Source organism: Giraffa tippelskirchi, chromosome 5, assembly GCF_054371585.1.
Source record: "Giraffa tippelskirchi isolate mGirTip1 chromosome 5, T2T-mGirTip1v1.2.pri, whole genome shotgun sequence".
Lineage (NCBI taxonomy): Eukaryota > Metazoa > Chordata > Mammalia > Artiodactyla > Giraffidae > Giraffa > Giraffa tippelskirchi.
In genome coordinates this window covers 142,306,047-142,330,066 of record NC_137279.1, presented here as the reverse complement: position 1 = coordinate 142,330,066, position 24,020 = coordinate 142,306,047, and the positions used below count along the sequence as shown (strand labels likewise).

At 35.7% G+C, this 24,020-nt stretch overlaps 1 protein-coding gene across 1 annotated transcript; it reads left to right on the top strand.

Annotated features, from left to right (window-relative positions):
* The first annotated feature begins 556 nt into the window (after positions 1 to 556).
* IFI44L (interferon induced protein 44 like) lies at positions 557 to 18,938 on the top strand. The gene is made up of 9 exons (XM_081491715.1): positions 557 to 618; positions 6,833 to 7,326; positions 7,829 to 7,877; positions 8,597 to 8,792; positions 12,511 to 12,663; positions 13,684 to 13,855; positions 17,317 to 17,417; positions 17,698 to 17,872; positions 18,023 to 18,938. Exons 2-8 carry the CDS (start codon positions 6,843 to 6,845, stop codon positions 17,866 to 17,868), a joined length of 1,326 nt encoding a protein of 441 aa, XP_081347841.1. The 5' UTR covers positions 557 to 618; positions 6,833 to 6,842; the 3' UTR covers positions 17,869 to 17,872; positions 18,023 to 18,938.
* Positions 18,939 to 24,020: the final 5,082 nt, after the last annotated feature.

Sequence of the window (24,020 nt, the reverse complement as noted above, 5' to 3'; positions counted from 1 at the left end):
CTGCTCATTGCCTTACATATGCATTTAGGAAAAGCCAAATCATAATCTCCTTGTTCCAGTGCAGAGTCTGGGTTTTGAATACCAGCTGACCTCACCACTCCATCAGTTCAATCACTTTGGGGGAAGTCTCTGAATGTCATTAAGTTTCATTTTCATACTTTGAGAAATATGGATGCTAGTAAAGTTTACTGTATAAGATTGAAGAAACTAGGAAAATGTATGTAGTCCCATAGATCAGTGCCAAATAGATAGTTAAATGAACAAAAAATTTTAAACTATTAGTTTTATTGTAATTTCTTATTAATAATTGCATTTCATGCATGCTTAGATGTGGGCTACTGAGGGGACCAAACACCTTTGCACCTTTTTCTTGTGCTGAGCAGATCTTTCTTTCTTTTTTTCTTGTTCTCTGTCTCTTTTTAGTTCAGGGAAAAAGAAACTTAACAGCAGTTGGCTTGCTGTTTCCTGCTCATTTGCTGCTTTGAGTTTCACTTTCCTTTCTCAGGAACAGGAAGCCACTGATCTCAGCAGAACCTTTAGTCTCCAAACTCTGGCTAGTCCATAAGTGTGACAGAGCAGTTAACACTCCATTAAGCCTTGTCTCATTCTGAAAAGCTGGTAAGTGACTTGCTGCCATCCACTGTTTCCTAGCTGTGGGCAAAGAAATTTGCCTGTTTTTCTTTCTTTGAAGAAGAGTTTCAAGTGAAATCGCTACTAAGATCATGCTCTTCTCTTTTGTTGGTTTTGTTTTTTAATGAATATTTCAAATACAGGGAATATAGAGAATACATAAACTCTACTGTAATTTTATATAGTTCTGGTTTTTCACATGATTTGCTTTATTAATAAGAATAGTTTTTTCTTGTAAACTTCAAGGCATTACAGATCTTGCTGAAATTATTGATGAGTCTCTCTTATATTTTCTTCAATTCCCTTACTTCCTAGAGAGAAATTGTACCCAGACTTTCTCATAAATTATTGTCATGCTTGTTTTTATGCTCTTTTACTGTATATATATGTGTATTTAAATGACCTCTAGTATTGCTTTGTAAATTAACAGTTTATTTATGGTATCATACTAAGATTCTCATTCTCCACTTGTTTCTTTCCAGTCAATATGAATTCTTTGAGATTTATCCGCATTGAGACGAATTGGTCTCGTTCAGTTACTTCAGTGCTCTTTAGTATTTCCTTTCATGAATATGCCAAAATTTGTACATCCAATCTTCTAACATTACCATAAACAATGATGCTATGCACATTGTTTCCAAAATGATGCATGCTTGTCAGGACAATGTAAATATTTTTGAATTTCTATATCCTGGTCATCTATTTCACGGAACTTTTGTTTGATGTGAAATGATGTCCCATTGTTGTTTAATTTACAGTTTCTTGTCACTAGAACTGTTGAACATTTTTTCATATGTTTATAGTCCATTTAAGTTACTTCCACTCGTGAATTTCTTGTTCACATACTTTGACTACTTTTCTATTAGGTTGTTTGTGGTTTCTTTATTGTTCATAGGTGGGATAATATTTGTAAGATATATGATGTTTTAAAGTTGCATTTTTTGTACCTTTTATTGTAAAATATTTTAAGTTTTAATGTAGTTAAATTTATTTTTCTTTCCTTTATAGCTTGTACTATTGGTATCTTATTTTAGAAATCCTTCCCAATGCAAAGTTTGTAATGACAATCTCTAGTACTTCTTTCTAAAATTTTTTCACATTTAGTGCTTCATATCAACTGGAATTTACTTTTGAGAATGTTATGAGATTATGAGGATGATACGACTTAATTAAAATTTTTTTTCCTGTAGAGATATTACCTGCCCTCCAAGCTGAGTAATCTGTTGTGCCAAGTTTGTATTTGGTTTAAGTTGTTCTCAGTTTCACTTTCTGCTTTATCTCATGTTTATTTCTTTGAAATTGTACCCAGCAACAAAGTCTCCACATGTAAACTTGGCATTCAGCTTTGTTTTCCAGGGCATCCCAGCTATGAAAGTGGGTCAGTTTCAGGGCTCTTGACTATCTAAATGCCACGGTCACATTTTTCAAATTATCGTAATTTTATATAATTCTTAACTTGTTCATGTTTAAAACTCTCTTCGCTATTCTTTGCTCCTTGAGATATCATGGGAACTTTCAGATTATCTTCTTACATTCAACTGAAAGAATGTTCTTGGACTTTTCATCGCCCTTGCACTGAACTGAAAGATATATTTTGGAGGAACTGACATAATTTTTCAGAAGGCTTTTGTCGTCTAGGAAAATTGGATAGGTCTTCATTTATTTGGGTCACTTTTCATGTCCTTCATAATATTCTTCTTGTAATTATCTCTACAGAAGTTGTTGTATCTTTAAAAAAATTTGCTCCCAGGTACATTATTTTATTTGCTGCTTTTGTGAATAAATTTTTAAAATCCACTTTTTTTTTCTTTAGGCTTGTTAATATTTTGCTAAAGATTTTTAAAAATATGTATTTATTTTTAATTGCTTGATGATTCAGTTCAGTTCGGTTCAGTCACTCAGTCGTGTCCGACTCTTTGCGACCCCATGAACCGCAGTATGCCAGGCCTCACTGTCTATCACTAACTCCCGAAGTTTACCCAAACTCATGTCCATCGAGTCGGTGATGCCATCCAGCCATCTCATCCTCTGTCATCCCCTTCTCCTCCTGCCCACAATTCTTCCCAGCATCAGAGTCTTTTCCAATGAGTCAACTCTTCGCATGAGTTGACCAAAGTATTGGAGTTTCAGTTTCAACATCAGTCCTTCCAATGAACACCCAGGGCTAATCTTCTTTAGGATGGACTGGTTGGATCTCCTTGCAGTCCAAGGGACTCTCAAGAGTCTTCTCCAACACCACAGTTCAAAAGCATCAATTCTTCGGCGCTCAGTTTTCTTCACAGTCTGACTCTCACATCCATACATGACTACTGGAAAAACCATAGCCTTGACTAGATGGACCTTTGTTGACAAAGTAATGTCTTTGCTTTTCAATATGCTGTCTAGATTGGTCATAACTTTCCTTCCAAGGAGTAAGAGTCTTTTAATTTCATGGCTGCAATCACCATCCACAGTGATTTTGGAGCCCAAAAAAGTAAAGTCTGACACTGTTTCCACTGTTTCCCCATCTATTTCCCATGAAGTGATGGGACTGGATGCCATGATCTTAGTTTTCTGAATGTTGAGCTTTAAGCCAACTTTTTCACTCTCCTCTTTCACTTTCATCAAGAGGCTCTTGAGTTATTCTTTGCTTTCTGCCATAAGGGTGATGACATCTGCATATCTGAGGTTATTGATATTTTTCTTGGCAACCTTGGTTCCAGCTTGTGGTTCATCCAACCCGGCATTTTACATGATGTACTCTGCATATAAGTTAAATAAGTGACAATATACAGCCTTGACGTACTCCTTTCCCAATTTGGAACCAGTAGTTTCATGTTCAGTTCTAGCTGTTGCTTCTTGACCTGCATGTAGATTTGTCAGGAGGCAGGTAAGATGGTCTGGTATTCCCATCTCTTTAAGAATTTTCCACAGTTTGTTGTGATCCACACAGTCAAAGACTTTGGCATAGTCAATAAAGCAGAAATAGATGTTTATCTGATATTCTCTTGCTTTTTTGATGATCCAACAGATGCTGGCAATTTGAACTCTGGTTCCTCTGGCTTTTCTAAATCTATCTTGAACATCTGGAAGTTCATGGTTCACGTACTGTTGAAGACTGGTTTGGAGAATTTTGAGCATTACCTTGCTAGCATGTGAGATGAGTGCAATTGTGTGATAGTTTGAGCATTCTTTGACATTGCCTTTCTTTGGGATTGGAATGATAACTGACCTTTTCCAGTCTTGTCACCACTGCTGAGTTTTCCCAGTTTGCTGGCATATTGAGTACAACACTTTCACAGCATCATCTTTTATGATTTGAAATAGCTCAACTGGAGTTTCATCACCTCCACTGGCTTTGTTCATAGTCATGCTTCCTAAGGCCCACTTGACTTCGCATTCTAGGATGTCTGGCTGTAGGTGAGTGATCACACCATTGTGATTATCTAGTCCGGTGATCATACCATCACAGTTATCTAGGTCATGAAGACTTTTTTGTATAGTTCTTCTGTGTATTTTTGCCACCTCTTCTTCATATCTTCTGCTTCTGTTAGGTCCATACCATTTCTGTCCTTTATTGAGCCCATCTTTGCATGAAATGTTCCCTTGGTGTCTCTAATTTTCTTGATGAGATGTCTAGTCTTTCCCATTCTATTGTTGTCCTCTATTTCTTTGCACTGATCACTGAGGAATGCTTTCTTATCTCTCCTTGCTGTTCTTTGGAACTCTGCATTCAAATGGGTATATCTTTCCTTTTCTCCTTTGCCTTTAGCTTCTCTTCTTTTCTCAGCTCTTTGTAAGGCCTCCTAAGACAACCCTTTTGCCCTTTTGCATTTCTTTTTTTGGGGGATGATTTTGATCACTGCCTCCTGTACAATGTCACAAACCTCTGTCCATAGTTCTACAGGCACTCTTGTCTATCAGATATAATCCCTGGAATCTATTTGTCACTTCCACTGTATAATTGTACATATTTGATTTAGGTCATACCTGAATGGTCTACTGGTTTTCCCTACTTTTTTAAATTTAAGTCTGAATTTGGCAATAAGGAGTTCATGATCTGAGCCACAGTCAGCTCCTGGTCTCATTTTTGCTGACTGTATAGAACTTTTCCACCTTTGGCTGCAAAGAATATAATCAATCTGATATCAGTATTGACCATCTGGTGATGTCCATGTGTAGAGTCATCTCTTGTGTTGTTGAAAGAGGGTGTTTGCTATGACCAGTGCATTCTTTCGGAAAACCTCTGTTAGCCTTTGCTCTGCTTCTTCTTTGTAGCTCTTCATAATCCTCACCCATGGTCTCAGGGGGGGCTGGTCAATGAACCCTCTCTCTTGTGCTGTATTATTCTAGCTCTATGAATCTAGCAAAACCTTTGCTGAACTTCTTCATTTCTGCTGTTCAGTTTGTCTGACTGTTAGTGATCCCATGGACTGCAACATGCCAGGCTTCCCTGTCCATCACCAACTCTTGGAGTTTGCTCAAATTCATGTCTATCAAATCAGTGATGCTATCCAACCATCTCATCCTCTGTCATCCCCTTCTCCTCCTGCCTTCAATCTTTCCCAGCATCAGGGTCTTTTCTAGTGAGTCAGGTCTTTACATCAGGTGGCCAAAGTATTGGAGCTTCAGCTTCAGCATTAGTCCTTCCAATGAATATTGAGGACTGATTTCCTTTAGGATTGATTTGTTTGATCTCCTTGCAGTCCAAGGGACTCTCAAGAGTCTTCTCCAGCACCCTAGTTCAAAAAGATCAATTCTTTGATATTCAGCTTTCTTTATAGTCCAACTCTCACATCCGTACATGACATCTGTGCAGCTTTGACTGGATGGACCTGTGTTGCTCAATAGTAATGTCTCAAAGATATTGCTCAAAGTAATGTCTCTGCTTTTTCATGTGCTGTCTAGGTTGGTCATAGCTTTTCTTTCAAGGAGGAAGTGTCTTTAAATTTCATGGCTGCAGTCACCATCTGCAGTGATTTTGGAGTTCAAAAAAATAAAGTCTCTCACTGTTTCCATTGTTTCCCCATCTATTTGCCATAAAGTGATGGGACCGGATGCCATGATCTTTGTTTTCTGAATGGAGAATTTTAAGCCAACTTTTTCACTCTCCTCTTTCATTTTCATCAAGAGGCTCTTTAGTTCTTCTTTGCTTTCTGCCATAAGGCAGGTAAGATGGTCTGGTATTCCCATCTCTTTAAGAATTTTCCACAGTTTGTTGTGATCCACAGAGTCAAAGGCTTTGGCATAGTCAATAAAGCAGAAGTAGATATTTTCTGGAACTTTCTTGCTTTTTTGATGATCCAGCGGATGTTGGCAATTTGATCTCTGGTTCCTCTGCCTTTTCTAAAACCAGCTTGAACATCTGGAAGTTCATGATTCATTTACTGTATAATCCTGGCTTGGAGAATTTCTTAGCATCTTCTGAATTTGAGAGATGCACCAATGCCAAGCTTAACTCTCTGTATTCACTTCTTTTCCAAATCTTAGCCAAAAACATAATTCTTTACTGCTTTGTTTTCTCTCCAATGCTTTCAAATATATCTATATCACAGTTATCCTTGTTTTTATTTTTTCTTATTGAAAGGATTGGCATGATGGCTAATGTTCTAGCCATCATAGATTTTCCCACCTATGAAATCCTCTCAGGTTTCAATTTCTTTCTTTGTGCACTGTTTTCTGAATTAATTTCTCATTTCTATCATGAAATTCATGGATTGGTAAAATATGCCCTCATTCCAGCCATCTATTTTTTGTAAAAAAGTTTCTATTTGAACATTGTCATGAGCTTTGTTCATGACTGCTTTTGCCTTATGCTGGCAAAGTTGAGTAACTGTAGTAGAAACCATATTACCCACAAATCCTAAAATTTTTACCATGCGTTACTAAGAAAAAGTGTGATCTCTGCTCTAATTCATTAATTTTTCTCTACTTGTTAAATCCAGCCTCTAGTTTGTTTTTCCTATTGACTTAAAAAAATTAATGATATTTTAAATGTCTAATTATTTATTTTTCATATCTACCCATTAATGTTATATATATTAAAATATGTAATATATATGTATATGTATATACATATGTGTGTGTATATAGTGCTTTACACTCCAAATCCAAATAACATGCTTTAATTGGGTCAGTGAATAAAGAACTCACTGAAACTGGGATAGCAGAAATCACAGTACTGTACTGCTCTCTGAAACTTTAAAATTTTTTTTCCCACTAGATACAGAACAATGGCAGTGACAACCACATTGACTTGGAATGAGGAAAGAAGTTTTGAAAAGCTGCTTGGAAATGTTTCTCTGAGACTTCTTTATAAGTCTAGTGTCCATGGAAATAGCTATATAGAAATGCAGAATAGGCGCACTTGTCAAGGATCCACTGTAATAGTGATTTATTATCCTAACGATATTTTTGGTGTCTTTATACTTGGGCATAGTTCTGAAATGTCTGAAAGTTTTATAGAGCCAAATGCTTCCTTCTTTTTTTCACTTCAAAAGAATGAAACAATGGAAATGAAAACTGCATTTTTAAATTCAACAGTGACAATTGGTTATAATAGCATGGTATTTGATTTCTCTAGTTGTAACATTCAATGTTTACATCTAGATTTCAGCAGAAGATGCATTCATATACCTAGATTTTTAGAGGAAGAATTAAGCGTAAAATTTGACTCAAACTCCCGATATTTAGAATGTGAAGTTTTTCGAGTTGAAGGTATGTTAATTTGTACACTACTATGTTCTGATTCTAGTTTTTGTGTTTGGTAGCTCATAATTAATCTACAAGAACAAGAAAAAAGAAGACAGAAAGTGAATTTCATTACCACACATTTTTTAATAACCTCCAAAATGAAACATGGAAGGCATAAAGGTTATGGGGTTATCACCCAGAAAGTATAGGCAGCTTTGATCAAAGTAAATTGAGAAGTATGAGTGAAGAGATGGAGACGGAGAGTGAAGCCTCACTATTTTGACACGTGACACCTTTTGAATCAGCCCTGGGATTCCTAGGCATAATTATATGAGTTTGCAGAGTGACTTATACAAAGAAGATACTTTTAGCTCCTCTTAATCTCATTATGCTGCCAACCCTAATTCCTAACCAAACAGCTCGGCTGGGTTATGCAAAAAGACTCAATGCCCTATTTAGAAGTTAAGCTCGGTCACATTTAATTAGACAAGTTTAAAAATTGTTATGCCATGTTTATTTCCTTTAGGAATTGAGGATGAGGCAGGCTACATAAACAGGATAACAAGAGCCACAAAGTAAGTTAGTTTCTTGAACTATCTATTACTCATTTCATTTAGATCAACTGTATAAATGGCACTGACAGTGAGATTAAAAATCATGTTACTTGGAGTGATAAAAATCAGTTACAGTGTTCCTGACATAATGTGTTGAAGACAATTTAGAATAGCAACAAAAACAAAACCACTACCAGCTGAAAGTTTTTAAGATCCACCTGATGGCAGTTTGACTTTATGTTTCATTTTTGTCCTGTTAGATTCAGAGTTTTCCGGAGTTGAGATGACTATTTTAGATAATTCCTCTGAATCCTTGTTTTGAGACTCAAGTTTTCAGAAAACCTCAGAAAATTTTAAAAACAAAGTCCCCTGTCCCCATTTTATAGGTAAACACCTGCATTGCATATATTTTATTTTTGTTTCCCCTTAATGTAACATTGTTACTGAAAATTCATTTTCAGTGTTGTTATTTCTTATTATACTTATGGGGTCTAAGGCTAATAGTTTAGAAATGATTTGGTTGCTGGTTAGTTTAACTTAGTCAGATATAGATAAGTACATATTCTTCAAGCACAGAATGTATAACTTTAGACCCTTTCAAGTTATATGAAAGAAGATGTTAATATCAAAATAATAATTAAGAGTTAAAACATGCTTTTTAGCAGGAAGAAAAGCTCAGCAAAATTATATTGTTCCTTATGGAAGTTTGGCTGTTGTATTTAACTACTGCAGTTTTCCAGGCACAGAAATAGTCTCCTAGCAGATGTCAGAGCCTACAGTCCCTATGCAGACTTGGTTTCAGAAATCCGTATTCTCTTGCTGGGTCCGGTTGGATCTGGAAAGTCCAGTTTTTTCAATTCAGTGAGGTCCATTTTCCAAGGCCATTTGACTCGCCAAGCCTTAGTGGGATCTGATGTCACCAGCATTACTGAACAGGTAAGTTATTTCAGGATTTCCTGAGGATTTTGTTTTATAGGTTACAATTATGAGGTTTGTTAATTTCTTTGGCATTTTCTCTCAATAGCTTAACCTCCTAATCTATGAACAATTATATGCTAAATCAAATGTAAAACAGTGATAAAAATTGAATCAGAATTGCCCCCATGAGTTATATTAGATAGAGAAGCTTTCCATTTTTATGGACATAAGCAGTTTTAAGAAGAATGCTTTTTGGTATTTGCAAAAAAATAATAAATATTTAAAAACTTTGTAGAAATCTTTGTCCGTTTTATTTGATATATATATATATTTACTCATGTCCCACATGGTTTTGCCTGGATTGAAATTATTTTCTCTTTTTTTTGTAATAAAATAATGAAAATTATGTATTGTAACACTTTTGCATTATATGAGATCATTTAATAGAAAATGATCATGAGAAGCAAAACCTTCATGGGGTAAATCAGTCTACCAATGCTCCTATAAAGACTGTCTTATTTGTAAATAAATATATTTAAGGAAATAAGTGTTAATACCATTTTTAAAACTGTTATGCTGAAGATCTTCCATTTACAGTGCAATATTTATCTAGAAGCTTCCATTCTATGCTTGTCAATATTATGTAATCAAACAAAAAGAACAAAGGGAATTAATAGAAAATGTCAAAATCAAGCTGTGTTTTTCTATGATTGCTAAAGTCCAATATTGTTATCTTCTGATTGAGAATATGTTGTACATTGTCAATGAAAAATTTAGCATAAGACAGTCATAGCTGATTGCAGTTTTATGTCATATTTAATAACTGAAAGCATTTTCTAAGACTTTTCAGAATCACATCTTATTTCTGGATGTTGGCTATTCTCTATCCACTTCAGTAGCTTAATTATGATAAATGGGCCTAGCCTCAGGAGCAAGATACTGCAACAGCAATTCCGTACATTAAGCATGGATTGAAATGTTTATGTTTGCTAAATGTTGTGTTGCAATAGAGACCTAAATGCAAATAATACTACGTCCCTTTACTCAGGGAGCTCAGAGACCAATGTAGATAAGAATCAAGTAAGTACTATTCAGTGTGAGACATGCTATAATAGTGGTACTCATCAGGACAGAATTTCTATGCCTTCTTTTTATATTGAAAGCTCCAAAGACTTGCTGCTTTAAGGGAAGATGTATTAGATCCTGAACGTCAAATAGAATGCAAACACTATGTACATTAAAGGAAAACAGGACAGTGTATTTCTGAAGGAAATGTAATGCTTTATTGCTCAGAGATCCTTCTTTCTGAAGAATTGAAGCTGTGAAGGAAACAGGTTAATGGTTATTGGGACTATGAATGTGCCTATTGATCTTGAAATTTTACAGTGTATTGAATATCATCTAACACTAATGCTCCGTGTAATTTCTTTCATGTTGAGGTATCAATAAACTCCATTCACTTAGATCAAAATCTCCAGTGGAATTGCTCTAGGCATTTTTACGAAGCAATGGGTACTTTGACTCCATCACAAATGACAATAGGTTACAGAGGAATTCTCCACTTCCTGGTTTGGACTGAAAGGACTGTGATTAGAGTATCACCTGGTGTCTCTGAGAAGCCCTTTTCTTTGTGATTCGTCCCAAATCTTCCATAGTTGTGTCTACGTTGAAAGTGTATTTGACCAATAAATGAAATTTTTTCAGAGTTATCCTGAAAAATACTCTTGGGATCAGATAGAGTGTGTCTAGAAAAGAAGCTTTGTTAAAGTGAAAAGTGAAAGTGAAAGTTCCTCAGTTGTTTCTGACTTTTTGTGACACCATGGACTGTCCACGGAATTCTCCAGGACAGAATACTGGAGTAGGTAGTCTTTTTCTCCTCCAGGGCATCTTCCTAACCCAGGGATTGAACCCAGGTCTCCTGCATTGCAGGCAGATTCTTTACTAGCTGAGCTACTAGGGAAGCCCCTTTGTTAAACTAGTGCATCTTAAAGTGAGGTGTGTTGATCCCATGAGAGCCTTTGAAATGCTTTTAAGGGATCTATGAGCTGGAGAATCCCAGGGACGGCAGAGCCTGCTGGGCTGCTGTCTATGGGGTCACACAGAGTCGGACACGACTGAAGCAACTTAGCAGCAGCAGCATGAGCTGAAGACTCTTTTAAAAACACTAATATATTTTTTGCTGTTTCTAGTGTATTAACACTTGAACTGATCAAACAAATATAATTTTATCTGTTGGCATCTTAGCATGAATCAAGCAATGGCAGCAAACCCTCCACAGTCTCTGTAATCGTCCCTACCACTGAGCTTGCTATAAAAAACAAACAAAACACTAGTTTCATTTAAGAATTTCTTTGATGAATCTGTAACAGTTATTGATTTTATTTAAACCCAGCTTTTGAATGCACATCATTTTAAAATGTTGTGTGACAAAATGGGAAGTGCATATAAAGTGCTCCTGAAAGTGAAAGTGTAAGTGTTAGTTGCTCAGTTGTATCCCACTCTTTGTGACCCCATAGACTAGAGCCCGCTGGGCTCCTCTGTCCATGGGATTCTCCAGGCAAGAATGCTGGAGTGGGTTGCCATGGCCTCCTCTAGGGGATCTTCCCAACCCAGGGATTGAACCCAGGTCTCCTGTACTGCAGGCAGATTCTGCATGCAAAGCGTTCCTAATGCATGTCAAAATATGGTGGTTGTAAGCTGAACTTTTCTCATGGAACATCATACTTGATTGAAAAAACAACTGAAAGACTTGCTTATTTTTACTTGGATATCTGGTAGACATTTTGGGGGAAAATGCACGAAATGAAGGTATCACTTCAAGGATAACAACCCATAGTGTTTGTTGTCAAAGATAGCATTTGAGCTTTTAAGAAAAAGAACATGAGGAAGCTTGTATCCACTACTTTGAGCTTGAAAACTTAAGAACTTAAAAGACTTATCTAATGAGATTAATGATGGTATTAACAAATATGATATTTTAATATTGTACAATGAAATGTGCCAATATTTGGAAGATCCAGATAAGCCAGTGAACCAATACTTTCAAATGACCAATGCATCAAGTTACAAAATCATGGATGGATAAAAAATATATTCAAAGTGTAAAATAGATCAATGAACTTAATGTCATAGTTTGAAAGCATCACAGGTTTCACATTGCAGGTAATCTTTGAGAAATTATCACTTGTTCAGCTTTGATGTATTATTAATGAGTAATGTCCATAATTCTCTACAAGCTGTTAAATTAAATACTCCCTGCTTGCAGGAGTAAGGTATGTGTGAGGTCAGATTTTTTCATATACTTCAACCAAAACAATATATCACAACAGATTGCATGCAGAGGCAACTATGAAAATCTTGCTGTTTTCTATTGATTCAGACATTAAAGAGAATTGCAAAAGTAAATCAATCCCACTCTTTTCCATAATTTTTTTGAAAATAATTTTTTCTAAAATTGTTAGATTAATACATAACAGGTTCATATTGTATTTTTAAATGATTTAAGAAATATTAAAAATTTTTGTTTTAATTTCTAGTATGTTGCATATAAATAGATAAGACCCACATGAATAAAATATCTTTGGGATCCTCAATAATTTTTGAGAAACTTAGTTGATCTTGAGACCAAAATGTTTGAGGACCACAGTAAAAATATTAATGAGTTTTTCTTCTTCTTATTACATCTTGAAGGCTAGTTGAAGAGTAAACTTTTATATTGCTGTGTTTTGTTTTACAGTATAGGATATATTCTATTAAAGATGGAAAAAATGGCCAATCTCTGCCATTTATGTTGTGTGACTCCATGGGGCTGGATGAGAAAGAGGGAGAAGGCTTACGTGTGGATGACATACCCCACATCTTAAAAGGATGTGTGCCAGACAGATATGAGGTAAGAATCCTTCAAAGTCTAGAACATTTCAAATCACTTTCAGCAATGCTTTTTGTTGATGTTTTATCACATGCATTTTCAATTTTGATAAAGTGGTTTCAACACCAACCAACACTACTGTATTTTAAATTAAAAAATATTCATGTAAAGAAAGCAGATAACTTCTCTTATTTTCTATAGCATTAAGAAATATAACCAAAAGGCAAGAGTTTACTCATATAGGTTCCAGGGAAAGGTCAGGAGGAACTGTGTTTATATTGCTATTTGCAATGATTCTAAATAATAGGAAAGGAGTAATAGAATCTCTTGCACTTTTATAATCACTTAGACAAAATATTGAAACAACTACTCTTTGTTGATATGTGATGTTATACTGAAGGTGAGCAGGCTTCACTACTTAAATACAGCCTAAATACCTGATTTCAAAGGTTGGCTCTGCCACCAATTAGATGTGTACCCGTAAATAAGTTACATGCTTGTCTCTGTGAGTTTTGTTTTTTTTATGTGTGAAATGTAGATAATAATAATACTGATCTCATAGGTGGCTAAGAAGATTAAATGAGAAGATAAACTCTAAGTTCTCAGAAAGTTAACTATTATTGTCACCTTTCTTTTAGGTGTTGGGCACAATAAAATTAGCCTCAATTTCTAAGCAGTGATTTCCTTTTCCTCAGTTGTGCTTTGAGATTTGAAGAGACTGAGATTTGAAATTATCTTTTTAAGATAACATTGTTTGTACTTTTCTGAAATATTTCCATTACGGATAATTAAGTTGTAATTATAATTTTTTTTTTTGCCAAAGCAATGAAGTGGGTTGTATTCTTTTTTTTTTATAATGATGCCATGCTAACAGTGGAGAGGAAGTATAAAAGAATGCTATAAACTAATCTGGGGCAGGAGTATTTGGGAGAAGGGAAGTTTTGTGTTGGAGGTTAGTGGCGATCATGCTTGAAACATGAATTGTATCTGAAATAATTCAGCAGAGACTCTCTTAAATGTTACCTTATATTTCTATAACAGTTTAGTCCCCAAAAACCAATTACACCCGAGCATCCTACTTTCATCACCTCTCCATCACTGAAAGACAGAATTCACTGTGTGGCTTATGTCTTTGATATCGAGTCTATGGACAATCCCTCCTCTAAAATGATGGCGAAGTTCAAACAAATTCAAAAAGAAGTAATAAACTGCGGTGAGTTTTATTGTATTCATCAAAACATTTTTACTTTGAAATAAAGATACATTCACAGAAAATTGCAAAAAGAATACAGCAAGGTCCCATGTCCCTTTCTTCCAATTTCCAGAGTCCTGGTTGGGTTGGTGGCAATAGCAGACAGAGATCATTCAAAAGCTTTACTGAAATCCTTAAAGACTAGAATGGTTATAATTTTTTCATCATGTGAGATTTTCCTATGGCTAGATAGAGGAGTTACCTCCCCATATTAGATGACTAGATCAGAAAGATTAAAACCAGGAGATACAACACTCATAATGCGTGTTATAGCTCTGTTATTTTGTTACATGTGTAGATTCCAGTAACTACCACTACATACAGAACTTTTCCATCACCATGAAAGTCTTTGTCATGGTACCCCCCAATCCTCACCATCCTTAATTTTTGATAACAATTAATCTCTCCTTCATCTCCATAAATTTTGAGAATGTTATATAAATGGAATCCCAACAATGTGTCTGATTTGAGGCTGACTTTCTTCACTCAGTCTATTATCCTTTGAATTCCATAAAAGTTGTTATGTATATCAGTTGTTCATTTCTGTTTATTGTTGAGTACTAATTCATGGTATAGATATTCCATAGTTGTTTTAACTGTTCTTTATCAAAGGACTTTTTGATTACTTCTGTTTTTTGGCTATTGCACATAAAGCTCCTTTGAATATTAGTGTGCAGGTTTTTGTGTGGATGTAAGTTTTCTTTCTTCTGGAATCATTCCCCAAAAGTGTGATTGCTGGGTCCTATGCTAACTCTGTGTTTAATTTTTTAAAGAAAAAGCCAAACCACTTTTAAGAATTACTGCACATTTTATATTTTTACAATATATGAGAGATCCAGATTCTCTGGATTCTTGCTAGTATTTGCCATTATTGCTTTTTTTAAAAAAAATTTAACTCTTCTAGTAGGTATATAGTGATAGTTTGCCATGGTCTTAATTTGCATTGTCCTAATGGTGGCTCAGCTGGTAAAGAGGCTGCCTGCAGTACAGGAGACCTGAGTTCAATCCCTGGGTCAGGAAGATCCCCTGGAGAAGGAAATAGCACCCACTCCAGTATTCTTGCCTGGAAAATCCCATGGATAGAGAAGCCTGGCAGGCTACAGTCCATGGGGTAGCAAAGAGTCAGACACGACTGAGGGACTTCACTTTAATGATGAATTACATTGAACATCTTTTAATGTACTTATTTGCTTGTATACGTCTTCTTCAGTAAAAGATCTCTTCATGTCTTTGACCTATTTTCTATTTGGACACTGGTTTTTTTTACTGTTGAGTTTTAAAAGATCCATAAATCCTAGATATGATTCAATTGTCAGATATATAGATTGCAAATAGTTTCTCTCAGTACTTAGTTGTCTTTTCAATATCTTAGCAGAGCCTTTCACAAACAAAATGTTAAAAATTTTGGTGAACTCCTATTTGTCAATTTTTTCTTTTAAGGATCATGCTTTTCATTTTGTGTCTAAAATCCTTCACCAAGCTTCAAGTCTTGGATTGTTTTCTGTTTTCTTCTAAAAGTTTTATTGTCTTACATTTTACATTTAAATATGTAATTAATTTTGAGTCACTTTTTGTGTAAGATGTGAAGTGTAGGTTTATTTTATTTTTGCCTATGGATATTCAGTTGCTTCAGGACCATTTGTTGAAAACCTGTCATTTTCTCAATTGTATTGCTTTTGTTCCATTATCAAAAATCCATTGTCCTTACTTCTGTGCATCTATTTCTGGGTCTCTATTCTGTTCCCTTGATCTATATGTTCATTCCTCTACCAATATCACACAGTCTTTTATCACTGTGGTTATAATAAAAACTATAGGTCTTAAAGTGGGTAAAATAATTCCTTCCACTTTATTCTTATTTGTCAAAATTATTTTATCTATTCTAATTCCTTTACATTTCTGTAGGAATTTTAGAGTTACTTTGTGTATTTCTACAAAAAAGTCTTAATGGGATGTTGATTGTTTATTAGTTCTAGGAAGATTTTTTTCATCACTAAATTCTTAGGATTTCATGTCATCTCAAATGGGGATGATTTTATTTCTTCTTTCTTAACTTGTATGTGTTTTATTTATTTTTGCTTATCTTACCGTCCTGGCTAGTACTTTCAGTTGAATAGTGATGACAACAAATACCCTTGTTTTGTTTCTGAACTTAGGAGAAGAGATTCAATGTTTCACCACTTTTATGTCAACTAATGTCATTATAGTCTTTAATAGCTGTTCTTTATTAAGTTGAGGAAGTTCTTCTTTATTCCAACTTCTCTGAGAGTTCTTTTTTTTTTTTAAAGCATGAATGGCTATTGAATTTTGACAAATGGTTTTTCTCTATAGATTGATATGATCATGGGAATTATTTCCCTCTGTAGTCTATTTCATGGATCATATTGACTGAATTTGAATGTTGAGCCAACTTTGTCTCCATAACATAAAACCCATGTGTTCATGGTGCATAATTCCTTTTATATATTGCTGAATCTTATTTGATAATATTTTATTAAGAAATTTGGCATCTATATTTATGAGGGATATTGGTCTGTAGTTTTTTTTTTTTTTAATTTCTGTAGTGTTTGTCAGGGTTTGCTCTCAGGTAATATTGGTGTTATAAAATGAGTTGGGAAGTACTCTTTCCCTTTTCATTTTCTGGAAGGGATTGTGTAGAATTGGTGTTTTTTTTAAATGCTTAGAATTCTCCAATAAAACCATCTGGCCCTGGAGATTTCTTTTTCATGGATTTTTAAAACCATGAGTTCAATTTAAAAATAGTTTTAGAGCTATTAAAATGATCTATTTCATATTAGATGAGCTATAGTTTGTAGTGTATAGTTTCAGTCTATTTCATCTAAGGTGTCAAATTTATGCATGTAGATTTGTTCATAGTATCTTCTCATTCTTCTTATGTCTTTGGGGTCTGTGGAGATATCCCTCTGTCCTTCTTGGGGAAATAGCTGTTAGTAAAGTAGAACTTTAATTCAGTTACAGCCAGTTATTATTTACTTTGATTTCTATGGTTTGAGGGAAAAGGCAAGGTCCTTAGTAGAACTGTGAAATCAGTGTACTTCACGTTCACAAGTGCTCTCATACAACTCTCCTTGCTTTCTCTCTTTCTTGGGGTTCTTTTTAGTCTTCAAGATCCAGCAACCACTTTCCCCCCCTTACCAATTTAAAACACACTGTTTGAATGTGATAGTAGCTGACTGCAACTTAGTATAATTTTAATTCCATTTAGAAATAGTCTGTCATGTTGGAAGAAATAATTTCTCCCATTAGAAGAACTTCAGGTCCCATATTGAGATTTCTTGGGGATATTGCATTCTCTGGATCTTAAATTTACCTTACAGAGTACTATTTTCACACATATTTAATTACCTTGTAATTCATTGCTGTTTATGATATAAAATAACTGATTTATCTACTTGATATAGGTGTAGCACAAGTAGCATTACTTACTAAAGTGAATAATTGCAATGAAGTTCTTCAAGACAACTTCTTAAAGATGAATAAGGCTATGATTTCTCAAAGCCAGGTAAAGAATACTTTTTGCAACTAGATAGAATTGTAATAGTTTTATATTTTGTGTGTTTGTGTGCATGCTCACACTACATACTCACAGGTAAATGAAGAAATGGATCAATTGGCTGGTTGATTGAAGTTAATATCTTACTTTAAAATAATAATCTGAATTATAATTATATTCAGAAAATAATATTAAGCCATTGTGTTTACTGTTTATTTATTAAATTATACTTAAATTCAGTCAAATTTTAGATACAAGACTTATGTTTATTAAATTCTTTTTTCCACAGATACAGAATGTCAACAAGATACTAGGCATTCCTCTTTCTAGAATATTGGTGGTTGAAAATTATGCTTCAGAGAGGGAGATGGACCCATTAAAGGACATTCTGATCCTCTCTGCGCTGAAGCAGATGTTCCGGGCTGCAGACGACTTCTTAGAGGATTTGCCTCTTGAGTAAACAGGTGATCTGGTCCCATCCTGCTCCTCTCACAAAGTTTTTAGAAAAATGCTATTTCTCAGTTGGATGGTTGATACCCATCTACCTGTGGTAGTCCTCACAGCCATGTAACAAGATTGCTTTGTTCTCACTCTTTTTTATGTTTTGTTTTCAGATGCAACTGCAGGAATGTTCCAGCTCTGCATCAGTTGACTTGATTCAGACATTTGGCCCAAGCCGGAGTTGCCAACAGCCTCTTTGAGATTCTGCTCCACTCGTGTTTTACTTTCTGTCCCTGACAACATCTAGCTGATGGTTCCTTCTAAGATCAGTCATACCTCAAGTACAAAGGCCAACTTTGAGCAGTAGTGGGCCAACATATGCCCTATTGCAAACCATCTTTTGTATTTATACACTATTTACAAATTAATTTCTATGACATCTTTGAATATATCCTCAGCAAAGTTAACTATTCCCTTACTTACTTGTCTTAATTGTTTCAACACTTAATTTAAAACTCAGTGTCAGTACTAACCACACTGAGTATAAAATGGTTATAGATATCTGCTTCTCTAAATAGTGAACTTTTCAAGAAGCAGGGTTTGGATTTTGCTTATCTTTGTATTCGCAGAAATTCACACACTGCCTGGAAGGGTGCAAGCATACCTGCTATTAAGCATATCTCCCGATCTCCCCAATGTGATAACATGTATTTAAAATTTTCTCCTTATGAAAAGGAAGATTGTGAGAGAATGAAATGCTGGAGAGAAATAAAGGAGGGAGAATGTATCACTTAACTCTGGATGAAAATATGAATTTAAGTTAATTAAAAGAAACAAGTATTCCCAAGAAATTAACATTTCATTTCTGTGAGAAAAAACAAAGATTTTTCCTCTAATGAACCCATGACTGATTTTCATTGATTGAGTTTCAAACCACCCTAGCCATATTTCCAAAGTAGAGTGATCAAACAAGGTTACTAGTGCAAGTCAATAATAAGGTTCTTTTATACAAGTACTCCCAAATGATTCTAAAGTTCCCTGGATAGCTGAAGAAATTTCGAACTATTAATAAAGAAAGAAGAAGAATCAGGTTTTCTCTCTTTTTACTTAACTCCTTTTAAATTTCTGTCTTTTTCAAATGAATATGCTTTGGATCAATAGTTCTTTATATTAATACAATCTAATTTATAATCAGAATTATTATCTTTTTGGGGAAGTCCTGGGTATTACAAGGGCAAGAATTCCTTTGGGATAATTATGTGAAAAGCAAAGCTACAGGTGAAGCCACGTTCTAATGAATGTCCAGAAGCCATAATTCAATGGAAGAGATGGATAGGTTCTTTAGAAAATATTTGGGAATAGGATGGTCATAAGTATTGAGAAGTAGAGCCGAAAGTAGATATTGGGAACAAAATTAGAGTGGCAGACAGGATAGTTATGATATGGATGTAAGGCACAACAGGTCTGGAAAGTAAGGTATGTTTGCCTCCATGTATTCTAGGGAGAAAAAAAAAAAAGCCATGGCTATTGTTGGTTGGAAAAGACTGAAGGTGACTCAAGACCCACCATTGATTTCACCAACCGTAGGGCCATACTTCATCCTTCTCCATAGTGGAGTCAGCAAAAATCTGGGAGGAGGAAAGTTTTTCTAGATGTAAAATTAGATTCAAAGTGGAACTTTATTTGAAAGGATAGCATGGAATACTGTTATGAGGGAGAAAGAGATGCTGAAAAAGAAGGGAAGTAATGGAATCATGAACAGACTTAAGCAATGAGGGACTGTCTAGGTGAGCCAACATTGTTTGAGAATGTAAATACTGAGGTTTTTTTCTTTTTTTCTATGAAGGGCAGTGTTAGATAATTGATGTCACAATTCTGAATCCTCTGACTTTATACTAATTTGGGAAAGTTTAAACTTCCAATGGAGCTAAATGTTTATTTGGAGTTTAGGCTGGAAAAGGTTGGTGATGGCAGGGAGCCTCAAAAGGAGATAAACTTCTCTTCTATCTGAGAGAGGACTTTCCCTGACATTGTAGATTTTGCTGATCTTTCTCTACCATCCTGAGAGATAGTAGGACTCACCATTTTGCTGCATTTTAGAAGCCATTCAGGATTTTTTAAACTTTACATAATATGCAATTCATCTAGTTGTATAGTCCAGCCAAAATTGCTAAAATACTTCTTAGCAAAATAGTGCTAAGCGGCACAGTAGATAAAACAAGGGGAAACATACGGTAGAATATTGTGTTAAAGTGAGAGGGATGTTGGTGAGACAGTTTAAGTATCAATGCTAGAACCTTTGTGTGGTAGGTGGGGTAGGTGGATGAGTAGGTTGGGTTGTGGCATTAGAACATGCCACAACATGTTGCTTAATCTACATGTCCATCAACGGATGGATGGATAAAGAAATGGAATATTATTCAACCATAAAAGAAGAAAATTCTGCCATTTTAGACAAAATGGATGGACCAGAGTATTATGCTAAAAGAAATTAGTCATATAGGGGAGACAAATACTGCATAACATTACTTAAATGTTAATGAAATGGTGGTGGCCAAGGGCTGAGCAGAAGGAAATGAGATGTTGGTTAAAGTTGTTGCTTAGAGAGTAGTTATTAAATATTTTCACCACACATATAAAGAGGGTAATGATTTGAGATGAGATGATGGGTATGTTAATTAACCTTATTGTGGTAATCATTTAATAATATATGTTTATTAAATCATCATGTTAAACATCTTAAACTTACATAATGTTTTATATCCATTATATCTTAATGAAATTTGAAAAAAAGTAAAAACAAAAGTGATTGTTTCTGACAGAAATTTGTAGCATTGTACAAATTCATCCAGCATCTACCTTAATAAGAGGGGTAGTTATGGTGGGTGATGTGCAAGCCTATATCTTCTTTAGAAAACTAATCTTAAAAGATTACCGTACTGCTTCTTCATAAAAAAGGGAAGCTAATAACTAATTTGACAAAACTGATTGGGGGACTCATGTAAGCCTCAGATGATTCAGATACCAGCTGATGATTAATCATCTTGTAGGGACATAACTCCATCTGATGCTAAAGTGGCCACTTGATAGTAAGGCTGATCAGTCTTTGTGTTAGTTGCTCAGTTGAGTCTGACTGTTTGAGACTCATGAACTGTAGCCCACCAGGCCCCTTTGTCCATGGAGTTCTCCAGGCAAGAATACTAGAGTGGTAGCCATTCCCTTCTGCAGTGGATCTTCCTGACCAGGGATTGAACCTGCGTCTCCTGCATTGCAGCAGATTCTTTACCTTCTGAGCCATAAGGGAAGCTTGATCAAAGTCTTAAGACATTCCATAAAGCTGGGAGAATTTGGATGTCCCCAAATCCCATCCTTAATGTGATGAATGTCTGGGCTAATTTATGGAGGAGAATAGATTAAATACATCTGATTTTTGCCCTCAATCTAAGCAAGATGGCATCAAGCCTACCAAACCACTGCAAAAATTTTCTCTGGTGTTGGAGAAAATGCAGGACACTGGGGTCAGTCAGACAATAGTTAGGATAATAGTCAATATCTAGCTGCACACTCCTCACATGGATAGATTCAAGCTATTCCAGGCCCCAGGGAAGAAACGGTGTAAGCAAAATTGCAAATACAGATGGCAGGAACTCACAAGAGGCAGGGAAAAGACCAACAAGCTGAGCTCAACAGAGGTGGGTAAATCATTATAATTTTTTTAAACTATTTATTTCTTTGGAATATTTCATGAGAATGCCAGTCTGATATTAATAAAAAATGCAAGGAAAACCACATATAGTTAAGTTTTTGAGCACATTTGTGTTCTATTTTGATGTTATGCTGCAGAAGCAATTCAAATGTGAATGGATCACTATAATTTCAATAAGCTTGCTATTAATAAGATAAAAATACAGTTATGTTATTCTGAGTGTATCAGACCTTGTTCTGCCTGATAGGTGATCAGTGGTTCTATTCTCAGTGTAGATTTATAGAGGGAGAATTGTCAAGTCCCCATGACTGAAGAGTCCAGGGAGACAAAATAGCCCATCTACATGGTAGGACTTCAGATATTTCAAATGGGTTGCACATGCAGCTAGAATAACCTCTTAAAATAACTATACATATATATAAGTTATTTGTACTTCCCGTGTATATTTCATCCCTTATTTCCCAGAGTCATGCCCATTGTCTGCTTAAGAATTACGATTATTTAAAACAGGGGTTAAAAAAACCCCAAACAAACCTGAAACAGTGATCTGAGTTTTTTAAACTTCCATATAGACTTTCGGGAGTCCAGGCCATGAAAGGATCTGAACACAGAATTTATGGAATTGCTATGTATTAAAAAGGTAATAGAGGGACTCAGTTCTGTAGAAACTACAAGGTAGTCACCGATCCTGGGAAGAAAAAGGGAAGAGACATTGGTAATAACACTGGTGGAAAAATCAAGAGAAATAGAATTGAAGAGACCCAGAGGAAGGGTGTCATTAGCAAATGGGGAAATTCTTAGTACCATGTGAAAGTTAAGACACTGACTAGAAGCCAAGGCAATGTGTTCAAAGTCTTCATTCCCATTTGAAGAAGTCTCATACTTTACACGTAAAGAAGAAACTGTATCTGACAATCTTGTCAATGTGGCCTGTGAGCCTTTCATTAATAATGGCTTGATTATAATAATCTGACCTAGAGATAATCTAATCATCTGTAGATTATCCAACAGAAAGACATATTTCTGTTCTAAAATGTGAGGCTGAGACTCAGGTTGTCTGAAGCTGTCTGAACGGTTGTAGCATATCTTTTTATAAAGACTTGAGACACTCAGAATACTCCAAACATATAGGGTTGATCCTTATTGCTAAAAGGACCAGTGGGAGTGCAAGGGGTGGGGGTGGAGGGGACTCCAACACAGGCTTTTGGATGGGATCTGTCCCAACTCTGAGTTCATACTGAGCATGTATTAATATGTTTTTTTAAAGTCTCAAGGAAAGGAAAGCTGAGAATATCAACTTTTTGAAGGTGTTGATTCATTTAAATGACGTAATTTATGAGCAAGGGCTGTCTAAATTATTGGGTTATTGTATGTGTGTATAAAGAAGGCAGAATGCCAAAGAATTCATGCCTTCAAACTGTGGTGCTGGAGAAGACTTCTGAGAGTCCCTTGGACAGCAAGGAGATCAAACTAGCCAATCTTAAAAGAGATCAACCCTGAATATTCACTAGAAGGACTGATGCTGAAGCTGAAGCTCCAGTATTTTGGTCATCTGATGTGAACAGACGACTCATTGGAAGAGTCCCTGATGCTGGGAAAGATTGAGGGCAGAAGGAGAAGAGGGTGTCAGAGGTTGAAATGGTTGGACAGCATCACTGATTCAATGAACATGAACTTGGCAAACTCTGGGAGATGGTGAGGGATGTGGAGGCCTGGTGAGCTGCAGTTCATGGGGTTGCAAAGAGTCGGACACGATTGGGCAACTGAACAACAACACGTGTGTATGGGGTGGGTTAGGAGGGCAGGTTTGAAACTACATCTTGATAAATGCCAGTTCTACAGCATTTTTCAAAAGAATGTGAGGTTAGTGCTGACTACCAGGGATTTCTCCTGCCATCTCCATGTCTTGTTTTCTTTATTCTTACAGAGCTAAGCCTTATTTATTTTGGTTTCATTGATCCTACAAGGAATGTGTCAAGTATTACCCTAAGAGTCCCATCTTTCTAATTGAGCTGACAGCTATCTTCCAGGTGATATTAGACCCCCTCTCTCCAGTCTGAGTTCTTAAGGCAGTCTTCAAAATGGAAGAAGAGAGGATCTTCTGCTCTTATGAGCCTTTCAGGGAACAGTGGAACCTGAACATAGAAGTTCAGACGGTGGTGACACTGCATTTAACCTTCTCTAATCTCTGAAAGCCTTTTGTTTTATCAAATAATCTCTGCTTGAGGCTGCTCCTCCCATCACAGCTTTTCAGAAACCTTCCCATGTTTTTTGCTGGAATCAGCTTTAAAGTCTTCCTTATCACCAACAGCATATAATACAGTGGTCCCTGATGCACTAAGAACTCAGGACCCTCAGGACTGGCCAGTTTGACAAGAGGTCCTCTCTATTGAGCATGAAAAAAGGGAAATGGAACTGCTTACCCTTTAGCAATTCACTGAGGCCAGGGTGGGAGGCCTCCCTCT